The 15,408-nt window shown below is 42.1% G+C and overlaps 1 protein-coding gene across 2 annotated transcripts; it reads right to left on the bottom strand.

Annotated features, from left to right (window-relative positions):
• Positions 1–266: 266 nt before the first annotated feature.
• Positions 267–14,096, bottom strand: EDN3 (endothelin 3). 2 transcript variants are annotated; one of them, XR_011682215.1, is made up of 7 exons: positions 13,942–14,096; positions 13,556–13,811; positions 13,384–13,451; positions 12,986–13,202; positions 1,791–1,955; positions 1,186–1,291; positions 267–439 (listed from the first exon to the last, which is right to left on the bottom strand). XR_011682215.1 is itself a non-coding variant. In XM_071446600.1 (5 exons), the coding sequence occupies exons 1-4, from the start codon at positions 13,605–13,607 to the stop codon at positions 1,219–1,221; spliced, it is 507 nt and encodes a 168-aa protein (XP_071302701.1). In that variant the 5' UTR covers positions 13,608–13,925; the 3' UTR covers positions 267–439; positions 1,186–1,218. The 2 variants fall into 2 exon arrangements, 1 of the variants encoding a protein (XP_071302701.1); XM_071446600.1 differs by lacking the exons at positions 13,384–13,451; positions 13,942–14,096 and having other exon boundaries at positions 13,556–13,925.
• Positions 14,097–15,408: the final 1,312 nt, after the last annotated feature.

Raw genomic sequence — 15,408 nt, forward strand, 5'->3', positions numbered from 1 at the left:
TGGTGTAGAGGCAGTCTCCCTCTAACTCTCCACATTCTCCACTTGCAGCTGCCTGCACAGAGCTGTGGATGGATTCTTCAGACACAGAGCAAACAGTGAGTGGAACAGTTTCTATTGTACTTGTTTAAATCACAGAGAAAAACGTTTCCTGAAGCTTTGCATTGCTGAAGTTTGGGTCTGCCTTTGAAGTTTTCCTCAATAGTGATACATTCCCTGCCAGGTTACATGATAAAGATTATCCTTTTCTGAGGCTCTCTCGAGGGGAGAAAAGCTTCTTCATACAGGTTCCCATGCCCTCAGAGGGGCACTGCTGAAATGGAAGTGTTGCCTACTGCTGAATTCTCCACTGGCATCACACTGAAGCATCAAGTTTGTCCAGCTCAAGGGAGAGTTGTAGTTTAAGTTCTTGTTTCTGAGCTCCAGCAAATAAATGTTAAAGCTTTAAAGAAAACAAAGCAACAAACAAATAGAGCCAAACTGTTGAATATTCAGCACTAAGTCCCTGTTAGCTGAGATAATTGTGGTTGCCCTCCTTGGTTATGTGTACAGAGTAAGCTCTACACAGTTCTCTAATTAGCTCTGCTCAAATAATCACAGCAACAAATTCAGCTTGGGGACTTCTAATCCAAGTGTTTCCCTTCACAGCAAAGAATTTGGGGTATTGGTGTGACTTTTTTAGAAGTGGCAATATTTGAAACTGGCTACTGGGTCACAGTAACCTCCTCATACCTGACATAAAAAGCAGATTTACTTTTCCCTCCAGATACTTCTTCCACAAAGTTTTTCCTGTTTTTTTACCTTAACACTTCAGCTATTACTGGAGCACTGCACTGGGATGTGTAGCTTAATTTGCTGCAGTGCTAAATGAGGAAAAACATGATAGACAGGAACAGCCCTTGACCTAAAAAAAAAGCCAAAATATGTATTGGCTTATAGCCAAATAATCCAACTTTTGAAGGGGTTACATCAACACAAGAAAGGCTGTAGCAGTTCTGTGTATAGTAAAGTTTATTTTAAAAATTAAATTAGGAAAAAAAAAAACACCCAAACAACTCATGGGCCAAATTTTGTCCTTAATTTAGGAAGGAGTGATAATATTCAGTTGAAAGAATAAGGATTCTACAATACAAAGAATATTTATGGAAAATTAATATTTCTTTTTAACATTAAGCATCTGTAACATACCTGATTTATTCAGAATCCTCCAGACTCTCTGTGCTACTGAACAAAATTGTGTTCCTCTTCCCTGCATTGGTCTTTCTCCTCTGTCTTTTTCATTGATCCATGATTTCTGTAGAATAGAGATTGCCTAAACTTGTCACTGTGTTCTCATCAATGTCCCCAGAGATGAAATGACAATGTCATGCTCTTTGTTAGACTGCATAAAACATTCCAGATCAGTGCAATGTTCAGCATGCCCCTAACTGGACAGATCTGCTGTTTCAGAATCACCACATCATAAAAAGAAACAGAAAAAAAGAAAATTCCAAGGAGTACTGGCTGGCTCTGGCCTCTTTCCTTCACTTATTAAACTCTGATGTGACACAGGAGTTTTCTTGCTTTTTTTCTTCCTGTTCACTCCCCCATCCCACTGAAGGGGAAGTGAACAAGCATCAGTGGAAGCGCTTGGCTGCTGGCCAGGGTTAACCCAGCACAACTGCAGAGGGGAGGTTTATTTAAAATCAATACCTTTTAATCAGTTCCTCTTGAAAAATGCATCTTGATTCATTTATCTCCATGAAATGGCCTCATCATGGGGCCAGGTTGCCGTGACAGGAAAAGACACTCACCTCCTTCTGTCCTGCATTCTTCTGCAAAACTGCAAACACTGCTTGTCATGGGCATCCAAACAGGAGCATCGCAGTGAGGGCTGGGGAGCGCCCTGAGTCTGCCCTGTGGACCTCTTGCCTCTGAAGCTGCCTCTGTAGTTAGACAGTCCATATGGCACAGTCCTCCTGTTGTGAGAATCACACAGGAACCAATTAAAATTATGTTCCACCTCTGTTCTAGTTTAGTGAAGAGATCTGTTGATGGAAAGCAATAAACAGTGGCAGAAAAATTAAACCCTGTGCTCATCTAAGTTCTCCCTGTACTAGATCATAACTTCTGCTCCATCAGCTCAGGCTTTCACCAAGTTATAAATTAGCAGTTATAAATTACCAAGTTATAAATCCTTCAGCTCTACTGGAAGGATTAATTGGCAGATACACGACTAGAAAAAAAAAATTGGAATACCTAAGAGGTGATGCAAATACATCCCCAGGTTATCATGTATTTTACTCCTTATTCCTGTGTTGTGTTGGTTTCCCCAGCCAATGCACAAGATCTGTCACATTCAGTGCCTTGGCTGGTCTGAAGTGACAGAGGAGCTGTGCTGATTTCACCAGATCAGTAACATTGTGTAGTTGTCATGTAGTTCATGGTTCTGAGCCTGATTTGCCATTAACTTTATCATTGAGCAATTGAGAAAACTGCCAGCATGACTCATTTACTGCATCAAGTTTGGAACATGACCCCTGGAGTTTAAAATGCAAGAAACTCCCAGGTAATCCTCCTTGTATGGTTCTACCTTTCTGTGAGAGATCCTATTCTGTGCTGCAGCACACCAAGAAATCATAGGAGGTCCCTCTCTTTATCTCCCTGCATGATTTGTTCTTCAAGGGGTTATGGTCAATATTCCTGTCAGGAAAGGACATGGTTCTTCACTGCCTGCTAAAATCCCCAAAAAGAGTTGAATAGTTTGGATTGATGTCATAAATTACTCTCTTCCAAGCTGTTAAAGAATCTCAATCAACAGCAGCTGTACTCCCCATGAAACTTCTGGAGACTCATAAAAGTTCCTGAGGACTTGAGGGATGGGCTAAGCAAGACACAAATCCACAAATGCTAAAAATCTGAAGAGAATCTCATGTTCAAAAGCAAGAAAAGAGGAGGGGAGGAGTGGGGAAAAAGAAAAAAAGAAAAAGGGAAGAGGAAGTCAGAGTCAGTCTAGAAAGGTTACAGAAAGGTTACAGAACAAAGCCTGAATAATGAGTCTGGAACCACTACCTTCACATAGCTCTGCTTCTTTCATTTCTGCTTTCATAAAAACATCATTAGGCTGCTAATGGGAAAGCTGAAAATTTTCCATTTTCCCACACACATGGTGGGCTGAAAGGTTCAGAAACATTATTTTCCTAATCTCTACAACAATTTTTGATGCAACATCAGTACAGTTGATGCAAATCATTTATTCAAGCCTCTGCACTCCTAGTACATTTGTACCAGTGCACCTTGTCTTTCACAGCCTGAACCTGTCAGAGCTGGGTTGATTCTAAAATCATCCTGAGAGAGAAAAAATCACAAGCAATACTTCTGTGTTCAGAGCCCAGGGGATGGTTTTTCTCCAGCAGGTCCTGGTCTGCCTCCATGCAGAAAATGTTCCTTATTTTCACCACTTTGCTCCTATGCCAGGACACTGGGAAAGACCAAGAACACCCACATTTGTCTTAAAAGATTTTAGGACTTGATTTTGGCCTCCCTTCTCAAACCATCATTTAAAAAGCTTTTTGTTGTCTTTAGGATTAGGAGCAAGTCCCATTTTATAATTTAAGAGTATTAATAATTCTATACTGACATCTGCTTTACAAGAGTGAATGTGAAATTGCTAATGTAGGAAACTCCTGACATAAATAATTGCTCCATGGTTGTATTTTTTTTTACACATTCATGTTTTTATGAAGTAAGAACTGATGTTTAGAGGCAGGAGTGGGGGAAAGTTCCTTTCTTTTTAACAGTGGCAAATCCTCTATGAAAAGTGTCTGGTAAAATTCTGTTATTCAACTTCCTGCTCCAACTGAGACTGAAATGGAAAGATGAATTTTGTGTGTTTTAGACAATGTGAGAGCCCTGTTTAATGACAGATAGTTTGCCAGGACATAAAGAAGCTTCTTGCAGCTTTTGCAGATGTCATCCTACATTGTGCTAATGAGACATAAAACACTGTAATATATTATTCTCATTATTTAAAGTGGTTCCTTGTTCAAAAGTTCACTCTTTTAAATATGATACTGGGCTTTTTTACTCTAAAGTTAAGTTTTACCAAAAGCTCTGTGGGACTGAGTCACAGTTTTCCCTGAGTCAGAGGCTCTGCCTGAATAGCCAGAGAGAAAGAAGGGCATAAGTTTTATTCTTAATTGCTGCAATTGGCAAATTAATGGACCAAGCAGAAATGTCATCAACTTTTGATTTTACCTCAATCCATCACTATGTGAACTGCAGTGATTGAGGAAGGGGCCCATTAGCAATCTGCTGCCTTTCCTAAGAGCCAGTAAATTCCAGCAAACAGGGAGGAGGGCAGATATAATTATAATTACAAGTGATAAGAGCCATGAATCACAGCCTTAAGGAAAGGAGGAAAGGGATATTTTTGATACTTCTTCTGATCTTCCTAATTAAGTACATTATGCTTCATAGCTTAGAAAATGTATTCAAGGCTACTTCATTCTCAGTGGACCAGAAACATGTGCCAAAGCAATGGCATTTTCAAGTGTTTCAAGTTTCAAAGACTTTTAACCAGAATGAAGTTTTAGTGTAAGGTAATGTGCAGATTTGCCAATCAGAGATAGAAATACAATAACCCAAATATGTCTGGTTTTGGCTTCTAATCTAAAAATTCAAATTCAAACAAAATACACTTCAAAAGCAACCCAAAGTCTTTCAAATAATAATCATGAAGAGTTTGGTGAATTTTATATGCACAGGGCACTTTGTGTCCCCTCAGTGAATATAAGGATCAGCTGGAGTGAAGCACAGGCAGAACTGAACTACCAGTTCCTTACACTGTCTTTTATGATCCAGTCCCTCGAAAAAGTACTGGCTGTGCCATTTACTAAATGTTTTGGAAATTTCTCTGCAGCATCCACAGGCTTTTAATTAATTCATTTTTTAAAGGTTTACATTTCACAAGAAAATTTGAATTCCTGACTTTTAACTCAGTATGCAGCATTTCTTCCTTTAGGAGAATAAAATTCTCCTGAAGTAAACGAATCTGAGTTTAAGATATATTTGCAGCTAAGGTGTGCTGTGAGTCCTTCATGCCTTTCTTCTCTACAAAGTGGAGAATAAGCAAACCTAGACATTTCTGAATCAGCCTTTCCAAGGTACTCCTTTGAACTGGTATCTGATTGGCAGCATCCAAATCTGTGATTTCTGAGGCATTACACTCTTTTGGGAGGTTCACTATGATTACTCCAGCCAGCCAGTGGGTGCATAAAGGTCTGCATGCTCAGTGCTTTAGCATTTTCTAACAAAGAGAAGGTCTGAGTTTAAGGAAATAATTGCTTCTTCAATATAAGCTATTTGTTCTTGACTCTGTATGCAAAAAAAAAGCCCTACGAAAACGATCACAACTCTTCAGTACTTGCAATAATTCCATGTGTGGCAATTGTGATTAGTCAGTGCAACAGATAATGAACTGAAGATAATCTCATGTATAACAGAGCAGCACAGAATTAATCATAGCACAGTGTGTACTTGTCAGATTGGGTACTAGAGGATGAAATAACCCAGATGATTTGTGTACTTTGTGTCCCCAAAACACAATTAGAAAAGCTCTCCCCCTACGAGCCAGCTAGCTCTTGGAGGAAGGTTTTGCCATTAAATTAACAGAAATAGGCATTTGTTTGTTGAAATAAGACAGGAAGTCCAAGCAATTGGTACCAAGTGATTTTTCCACTGAACAGCCATTCTGAAACAGTGAAAATCTTCCACAGAAGAAAACTTCCTGTTGGAGGATTAATACCTTCAGGGTGGATTGGAAGTGAGATTTGCCTGACTCCTGCTGTCCCTCACTCACAGTGAAGGCTCAGAATTCAGGCAGACAAATCCAATTGGTTTAATTTTATAACATGTGGCTGAGTTTCTCATGCTATGTTATAATTGATCTATGAGCTGCTATTATTTTCTACTTTCCCAGCCACTTTAACACAGCAGATACCTTCAGGGCACTGGGGAGTTTCAGCCTAAACAAAGGGATGAGGGGGTTGCAGCAATCATCTTAGATGCTGTGATTTCAGGATTCAGCCAATATATTTTCTGGCACACATCCAGACCAGCAAGGCTCCCAACAGTCTCCAGTGCTTTCAGACAATCCCAAAATGCATGGGATCCCTGGAAGGACCACTGAGAGTAAAGGGAGCAAAATTTACCATCCTCCAAGTGAGACAAAATGTCCCCAGAATGAAGGATGATGCCTGGGGAAATAACAGATATTTCTGTGTGTATTTTGATATGAAGGCACTGCAGCAGCACTGTGTAGCCTTGCAGATGAAGAGATCATTGGCTGCTCTGGAAGTTGGCTCCAGCTCTTCCTGTAACAGACGTGGGTTTTTAGGAGCTCACAATAGAGGCACCTCCCATATTAACCCATCCTTACCATTATTTAAGGAGTAAAACATCTCCAAAGGATGCCTGACTTGTTGCTCTGGTCATCCTGTCCACATTCTCAGAAGCTGCACTTTTTCTGGGTAGCTTTTTGAAGTTAAAGCTATTTTCAGATTAAACTACTTTTTATCTTTTATAGCTACACCTTTCTTTCCCACATCCTAAATTTAGTAGTGCTCAGTGTTCCTAGATACTGAACAGGTTCCTATCATCCAAAAAGATGCACCTCCATGACCTTGCTATCTTATCTTTTAATTAATATTTGCTAATTTGCAAGGATGCCAATTCATTTTAGCTCATTAATTACAGCAAACTTAGGTAATAAGCCAAGGACTGCACACACCTGCTTCACCACTCAGGCTCACTGACCACGTGAGTTCTTTGATTTTCCTCCCCCTGGGGCTTCTTGTACCCATGTCAGGCTCTGTGAGAATCTGGAGCTGTTTATCACTCTCCATCCTCCTCTTGCAGCTGTCAAAGGGGTGTTACAGGTTCTGTTTCTCAAATATGGTCAGAACAATATCTGAGTTGTGGAGTGGAAAAGCTGGGGTATATTTATTGGGGTAAACAACATGAATCATGCCTGGGGGTGTCCCTTAACATCCCAAATCCCCAGAGAGGCTGGGTGGAGCTCACCTGCCCTAATACACTGAGGCAGTGTGTCACAGAAATACCTCTCTCAAAACAACTCTCAGCATCTCCTTCAGTGCCTCATGTCAATCCCAATCTGCTCCCAGCCCCGTTACAAAATATATAATCATTAATTTAAAGAAATAAGTAAAATTTGGAGCAGCATCTTCTGTCTGTCAGACCCAAATTCAGATTATTCCTTTTCTCCCTCTGACTGGCAGTCAGTACTATCAGTAAGTGGTTCTTACCATTTACCAGTGGCATAAAACCACTGAGGTAAAGCCCAAAAGACAAAGCAGCTGGGAAATATGGATGAAATTAATAAAATTAAGATTTTTTCAAGCTAAAATTCAGAGTACTTACTGCTGCTTCAGAAGCCACCCCAGCAGTGCACACAAGGAACACACACTACTGCATGTTCCTACCTCTCTCCACAGCCTGTAGAGTTCAAAACCCACCGCTGGTTTAAAAACAAATAAAACAAAAACCCAGGGGAAAATAAACACATGGTGTTAAAATGTAAGACTGGTGAAAGTGACTGTGGTTTGACAGCCCTCAAGAGTGTTTATTCTTAGAATTAGACCAGCAGGAGCAGCAGTGGTGAAATTTCAAAGCCCTGGCTATCAGCATGTCTCATCCCTGACCTCATCTTCTCAGGGCCAGCTCCTGCAGGGATTGGAACTGCACAGCCAAATCATTTCAGATCTTCCTGAGATTGCTGTAAAACATCAGTCCTGGGAGTACTGTCAGTAAGTTCAGAGGAAATATTCTACTTCTAGACTGAGGAGGGCATACAAGCTATGCACACTTCAGACAGAGAGACACTGAAAGTGTGAGATGAATACACATTTTAAAATGTAATAATATCTCTGAATAGAGAGGCCTAAAATCAAATAAAATATAACAATTACAGCAGGAGCCTGTTACCATGTTCAGTAAATCTATTTGAAATATTCTTCATTTCACATGAAGATTTTGCAAGACAAACAGATTCCACATGTTCCCATGAACAGTAAAGATTGCAAAATCAGGGCGAGCTTCATTCAGAAAAATAAAATCAACTCAACAAAGATTCATCATTTCAGTTTTGGCACTTGGTTCTGAAGGTTAACCATGTGCACTGTTCAGCTGACAGATCAGCTTCCTTATTCGAGCTGCCTGGCTGGCAGCCACTGTTTTATCATCATGCCTCTGACTAGCAGGGATTTTCAATCTGATCTGGAGTTTATGAGCACCTGCTTAATTGTTCTGCTGAACAAGAGATCTTGAGCTGTGTACTTTTATTTCCACTAAAATACTTCACACCAATACATCACCTATACTTATTTAATGATGAATAGAATTATCCAGAATTGGGGTAATTATGATAATTTAGAACATCGCTTAATGTCCATAAGGATTAAAAGCATCTTAAATTTTGTTATGTGGGCTTCTGTTCAACAAAATTCAATCACCAAAGAGATGCAGGTAACAAAAAGATGCTATGAAGGAAAAATTGGCCAGCAGCACATGCAGTTAGAGCAGAGTAGGCACTGGGCTGTATTAAATCTTGTCTGTTGGAACACCGTCCTGAGACATCATCTGTGTGTGTGTGAGCAAAACTGTGAGTGCAGAAATGCTAGGCTACAGATTGTTTCCATTCTGAGATGATTTTCTGAGGTAACCTAAGTCAGTAATGAGCAAAGATCATTAACTCATATTTGTTGGAGAGCTGGGTGCAGCTGGGATCTGCTCAGGCTGTTTAGTTCCTGACAAACCCACTCATCATCACTTACAGCCACAACCACAAGTGTCTGAAAAGCCTTTCTCACCTCAGCCAGTGTCACCTGAGGTCAGGAAAACACATTTCTGTTGGGCACTATCTGGAGCTAACTTGTTGCTAAGGATTATCTGACTTGCCTGAGTCACAGAAACAAATTTTTTTTATTAAGTGACAAAATACCAGATCCTTCCAGTGACCCCATGTGCTCCCACAGCAAGGAACACTGAGCAGATCCTCTCCCAGTGTGTCCCACACAGCAGAGACAGACACAAGTCCTGTCCCTGTCCTTGCTCTCCCCCAGAGGAAACTGAACCTGTGTTAAGTACAGAGGATCAGAGCAGCAGCACAGTGTTAGATCAAAATATGCCTTTCACTTTTTCCATCCAATTTGCCTGATTCAGAAATTTATGTAACTGGCAAACAGAACTCTTAGATCATCATGTAACTGGTCTTAACAATGTGGTCACAGAATTTCATTCACTCCTCTTTTGAACATAATAACAAATACCAAAATGACATGTCATTTAGGAAAGAAAAAAGCACTTTTGTTTTGTTTTAGACCCTTCAAAAGACATGTTCTTATTTTTGGTGCTTAGTTTGAGTGAGAAATTCTCCTTTGGAAATGTCTGGATTATTGCCATAGATGCTCATTTATTTTAGAATTGAAGACCACTTGAGTGTCTGTGCCCTCATGACAGTAACACTTTCTTAGGAGTTGTCACCTTTTTAATCTATCACTCATCATTCTGAGCATCAATAGAGCTTCATGCAACAACATTCATGTTATTTACTGAATGAACTATAATTGTTTTTATTGCTGTTGAATGTACAATCTCAGTTCATATTGAAATATAGGATCCCTCTGAAGTGCAGATCTAAAAGTAGTGTTGCCCATATTTTCTTCCTTACCTATATTTTCTTCTTTAACTTACAAAATTAAGCATCAAGCTGTGCCTGTATTACATCAGTGGGTACTGTCTAAAAGACAATTCATTATTTAAAATGTGTCTGTAGCTATAGATCAAGATAAGCATAATTAATCACTTAAAAAAAAAATACATTGCAAACTAATCCCTGGCTAATCAATCTTATCAGTGAGCACAGTTTACCAGCTTTTAATTACCTTTGTTATGCAACCTTTGTTTGTCTACACCACATAATTGCATTATTCTCTTTTGACTTACCTGCCTTTCTTTAGGTCATCTTCTTTTCCACTTTCCCACTGCTGCCAGAATGAAAGACTCACTATATCAAACCAACGCTGGTGCTCCTCATGGTCTGGACTAACAGCAGTGGTTCACAGTCAAGTATAGAGCAATACTCAAAACATGTGTGCAGAGATAATTTCTCATTTAATTGGTGAAAGCTGTACGGAGTCAGAGGCTCCACATTCTGCAATTTTGTGCTTTTCTACAACTGTCACCCTGCTGATCTAAGTGGTTTCTCAGCAGGGATAGAAATAGACCTTCTATTGTCACTCTGCCTCCAACAGCTTCAATAAAAACTTTAACTGCTTTTCCAGAAAAGGAGGAGAGGCCATGACCAAGATTTGTTTTGAATATATTACAACAATGCTTAACAGCTCCTGTTGGGAAAAGCAGAAGAAACCAGAGGAGGAATTGAAGTTTGTATTTACAGTACAGAGGCAAGAGTAGCCTGAAAACAGAAAGCACTGAGGAAATTTTGTGGGGAACAAGAAGCGATAAAGTGAAATAAATAAGTCAGGGGGAAAGAAAGAAAAAAATAAGAAGCAATTGTAGGGTTTGATGTAGTGGGGAAAAAAATATAAATAAGCAAGAAAAATACCAGAATCAACAGATGTCAGGAAAACTTCTCCAAACTTTAGCACCAACTTTCTGGCCTCACTGTGTATATGATCCTCCAAGTTGCATTGGAGCCAAATTTTTAGTAAATACAAAAACTTTCCACAACACGTGTACAAGAGGAATGTAAAAGCCCCTTTTACAAACAGCCAGTCTGTACACATCCCGTGGTTACTTGCATTTCAAAGAAGTAGTGTAACTTGCTCAGGATATTAAATTGCCTGAGCAGGCCTGGTTCCCCTCATTCACATCCCAAAGAACCTCTCGACTTCCTGAGATGTTATTCCAAATCAATCACCAGAGCAGAGTTAGTGCCTGTTCATGGCACATGGAATCTTAAATCCTGCTTCTGTTGCAGTGAAAGGGTTCAAAATACCCAATACACTTAATTTAATGTTTACCTCTGCCCTGGGAGCATTCCTAGGAAGAATCTGAGGATCTCCGAAAATCACAACTGTGCTGTTTCAGTGAGAGTTTTGTACCTCTGTCACCTGTCCATGGAGCAGGATAGCAAAGCTGCCCAGTTCAGACAGATTTCAGGAAATTCAGTCCCTGCTGGACTGATTCCAGGCTAATTTCACCATCATACGCCCACTCTTTATCAACCTCAGAGGTTGAATTCACCCAGTTCCAACAGTGTTGTTAGGTTGTACAAGTTTATGTCTTTGGAGCTAAAAATGTATTATTCTGTGTGAATAATTAATATTGAAATTGAATGTATTCATTCCGTGGTTTGCATAGAAACATCCCATCACATGGCATAAAAACTATAAAAAGAGAATTTCCTAGTCCTCACATTAAATCATTTCAGGTTAACTTATACCCAGTGGGGGTAGACTTCACTGCTATTTTATGTACAAATGACTTCAGTTAAGAAAGCAAAGACTTAGAACCCCAACTGTTTACTATATACAGACTTCATTGTCAATTCTACAGGTATCATGAAAATATTATATGCCTTGTTTCCTAATTTTTTTGTTGTTTCTTTAGCGATACTGGCACAAAACTTTCATGTAGGAAAACTCTCCATGTCACTGAATTAATGCACATGAAATAATTTTGGCAGTGGAACGAAAATTGTAAGTCCTGTAGACTTAAAAAAGGATATCCTAAAAAAAAATTATAAAGAAAAAGGGGAGTGTATGTTTAAAATTAGCAGAAGTCTATTTATTCAGTGCGTAGGGGAAAAGGAATGTCATTCCTCCATTTTCACTGGTGAGGTCTGACTTAAATTTACTGAGTCATAAATATTTGGCTAAAATAACCCTAAGTAATCCTGGGGTAGATTAGTGCAGGTATGGAACTCAAAGAATTGAATGACTTGTGTGAATGCATGATACTCACAGGTTGGTAGAAGTTCAAAAGACGTCATCAGACATGGCCTCTAGCCAGGACACACACGTGAATTTACAAATTAAGTGCCCTAAACCCCATTTGACTTAACCTAGTTTATGGCTACTTTCTATTTTTCTACTCCTTTTGTTATTTTAATCTCATTAAAAGCTTTGCAATCGATTCAAAGGCAGATCTAAATCATTACAACTGTTCCCAGACTTTAGTCACCGGAATACTTCAAGTTCACATCCCAGAGTCTGAAAATCTTGAATTCCTGAAGTCACTTGTTCTCAGGCTCATCTGATGTCCTGATTATTTTTGTACTGAACTGATCGCTGTGGTTGCTACAGGAACTTATTAGCCTGGGAGAATCTTTACAAATCTGAGGTCTGTTTTGGTTACTCAGCAAGACAGGATATATACAGTGGGGTAGGAAAAGGAGGCCCCTAACCTTTGGGATGTAGGCAAAGTGTCACTCTTCCTGGATGCTTTCTTCCCATTAAGCACTGTCAGGCAGACAGCAGAGCAGCTTTTCTGCACGTGTGCTGCACCCCCGCCGCCCTGTGTGGAGCTCAGAACTTCCAATCCAGGGGAAACGGCTTCAAAATTTGTTTTTATTACGAGTTCAAACAAAAGCTTGCGTTTCCGCAGAGCACAGTTATAAAAGGCTTTCTTTTGTAACATCTTAAAATCTGGCATATTGAATTTTTCAAACATTATCTTAACGTCTCGGTATTTTTCCACGCTAATTGGTATCGAAACTAGTACAGCTGCACGCACGCACACTATTCCCGCTCTGGCAGCGGGTGAGTTGTTAGAAACACATTTCTCGTGGGAAATCACCGCTATTGCTCCTGTCACCCGTCTCGGCGCACCGCGGGGTCCGGGCCGGGCAGGTGCTGCGGGGGCAGCTCGGGGGCTGCGCTGGGCTCCCCCGGCCCCGCCTCCGGCTGCCCCCGCGGGGTCCCCGGGGCTCCCCCGCCCCTCCCCGCCCGCCATTTCCCGCACTCACTCGGGGGTGTTGATCCAGATGATGTCGAGGTGGCAGTAGTACACGCACTCCTTGTCCTTGTAGGTGTAGCAAGTGCAGCGCCGGGCCCGGTGCCGCAGCGCTCCGCCGTCCGCCCTGGCCCTGCCGCCCGCGGCCGCCGCCGCTCCGCTCTCGTCGCGCTCGCGGTGTCCCGGGCCGGCCGCCGGCAGCGCGGAGCGGGGCCGGGGCAGCGCGGTCCCTGCAACAGCCGCGCTCAGCTCCCGGCAAATCCCGGCGAATGCCCGAGCCCGCACACCCCCGCCCGCAGCCCCCCCGGGCCCGGCCCCGCTCCCCGGGAGTCCCGGGGCGCCGGGAGCACCGTTATGTTGGTGTGCGCCCCGGGCTGCAGCGCCAGCCCGCGGGGCTCGCGATAAACCTACGGGCGGCCAAAGGATGGCTTCGCAGTCCCGTTCTTTGCAGCGCATCGGAGTGGGCTGCTGCTTGCAGCCTTTTGGAAGGAGGGGGAAAAAAAAGGCAACACAAAAAAACCACCCAGCCTTTCTTTGTGTGCATGCGTGGAAGTGGGCAAAGAAAGAAAGAAATTCACGTTACCTGCAGTCGACGTAATCGTAAGTCCAAAGAGGAACAATAAACCCAGCTCCATTAAACCCAAATTGCACGCTGGTTAACTGCAGGCAAAGGTGAACTGCAGGCGCGACTGAACCGTTCCAGGAGGGATCGCTTCAGGTTGGAGGCAGGGAATATCCTGGGCCCGGCGGCACACGCTGCTCCCGGGAGCTGGCTCCCACTCGGAGGTGTGATTAGCGCTTCTCCCTCGCAGTTAATTTCCTCCAGTGCAGACTTAGTCCTGAAGGGGAGAGTGTTATCAAAAGAAGGGAAGATCCATAGCTCGGCTTTTCCCACACACACCTCCCACCCCACCCCCAAATCGGATCAGCAACCGGAGCTGCTGTTTTCCAGCTGCAGACGCCTCCCACCCGCCGACAGCTGCCGGCCTCCCCCGGGGCGCGGGCCGGGGGCGGGCACGGCCCCGCACCGCCCCCGCTCCCCGGGCAGGTAACAGCCGGGCCGGGGCAGCACATCCTCCGGAGAGCCGCGGCCCGCCGTGCTGCTCTGCCTTCAGCTCTTTTCAATTACCTGATCCTGTTGCTCCGTGTCTGATTCCAAAAGGAATTGCTTGTGTAATAAAGACGCAGCTTTTTTTGAGTTAAAGCTGGGCTACAGATTTGAGAGTTGTTTGGAGGGCTTTTTTTCTTTTTTTTTCCCCCCAAGACTCTGCCACTGATTTCTGTGGGTGAAATTAAGTCACCAATTTATTCAGACTTTCTTTTCCCTACTTACCTATGAGCACCTCTTTGCAGGCAAACCCACCTAGAGTGCAACACTTAAGACAAATTTCGTATTGTGTGAAATACCTGATAGCTTGACCTAGGAGAACACTCCAGCTTGTGGCCCCATTTTCTATCATAGTAGCAGATATTAAGTGATAATAAGTAAGGGTTTAAGGTAATTGGCTTATCTTTTCTTATAGTAGTATGTACAATATATCCTGTTTTGGAAAACACATATTATAGAGAGCACATGGAGACATGTTGCAAACTTAATTGTGGCTATTTTAAATCAAAATGTTTCACTTAAGAATGTTTCAACACTAACAGAGCTGCAGCCAAAATTTCTTTTATGTATCATGCCAATTTAACATGTCCATTAAAATCTGTAAGAAACTGGTTGGAGGATCACCCAGGAATTGTCCAATTGACGAACACTGTTCTCTACAACCTCACATTCTTCTCCAGCCCTGCCCCCGACTCCAGCTTCTGGTGTGGACTGTCCAGTACCACTTGCAAAGAAACCTCATTAAGATGTCATGTTTTGTCAGCTTGTCAAGCCTTGCCTTTGTCAGTGCCTGAAGATTGAGAGTTTGGAGTGGACCGTGTTCCCAGCTGCTCACAAAAGCACGGTGGTCACCAGGCAGGGCAATAGCCTCAGGCAAGCCCACAGCTCTCTGTGGAAATTTAAATTGCTTTTATTTCACACTATTTGTGCAAATTACAAGATGTTCTCATAATAAATACGGGGGGGAACCTGTAAACTACTAAACCTGCAAACTACCACAGAACCCCTGTAAATTACTGAATTTAAGAGTATATTGAAGTTCATAGCTGGGAAAGAAGTGCTTGCTCACCTTGAGGGATGAGGAACTGCGGTGAGCGGAATGTTTGTACCCTTTGTTTTGCTGGGGTAGGGGGGGGTCTGGGTGTGTTCAAGCCAAGCTCCCCAAGCATCAGCAGAGTTACAGTTCAGTCTCACAGTCCTAGGGGTGCTCTGTTTTGAAAAATATTGTGACAAAACAGCTCTGAAAAAAGGAATTGGTTTGAAGTTATTGCCATTTCTTATATACCTAGTAAAAATTAATTGTTTCAGATCAGGAAGTTCTAGATATT

The sequence above is a fragment of the Agelaius tricolor genome, unplaced genomic scaffold (assembly GCF_023055355.1).
Source record: "Agelaius tricolor isolate 1412-34295 unplaced genomic scaffold, bAgeTri1.0.p SCAF_23, whole genome shotgun sequence".
Lineage (NCBI taxonomy): Eukaryota > Metazoa > Chordata > Aves > Passeriformes > Icteridae > Agelaius > Agelaius tricolor.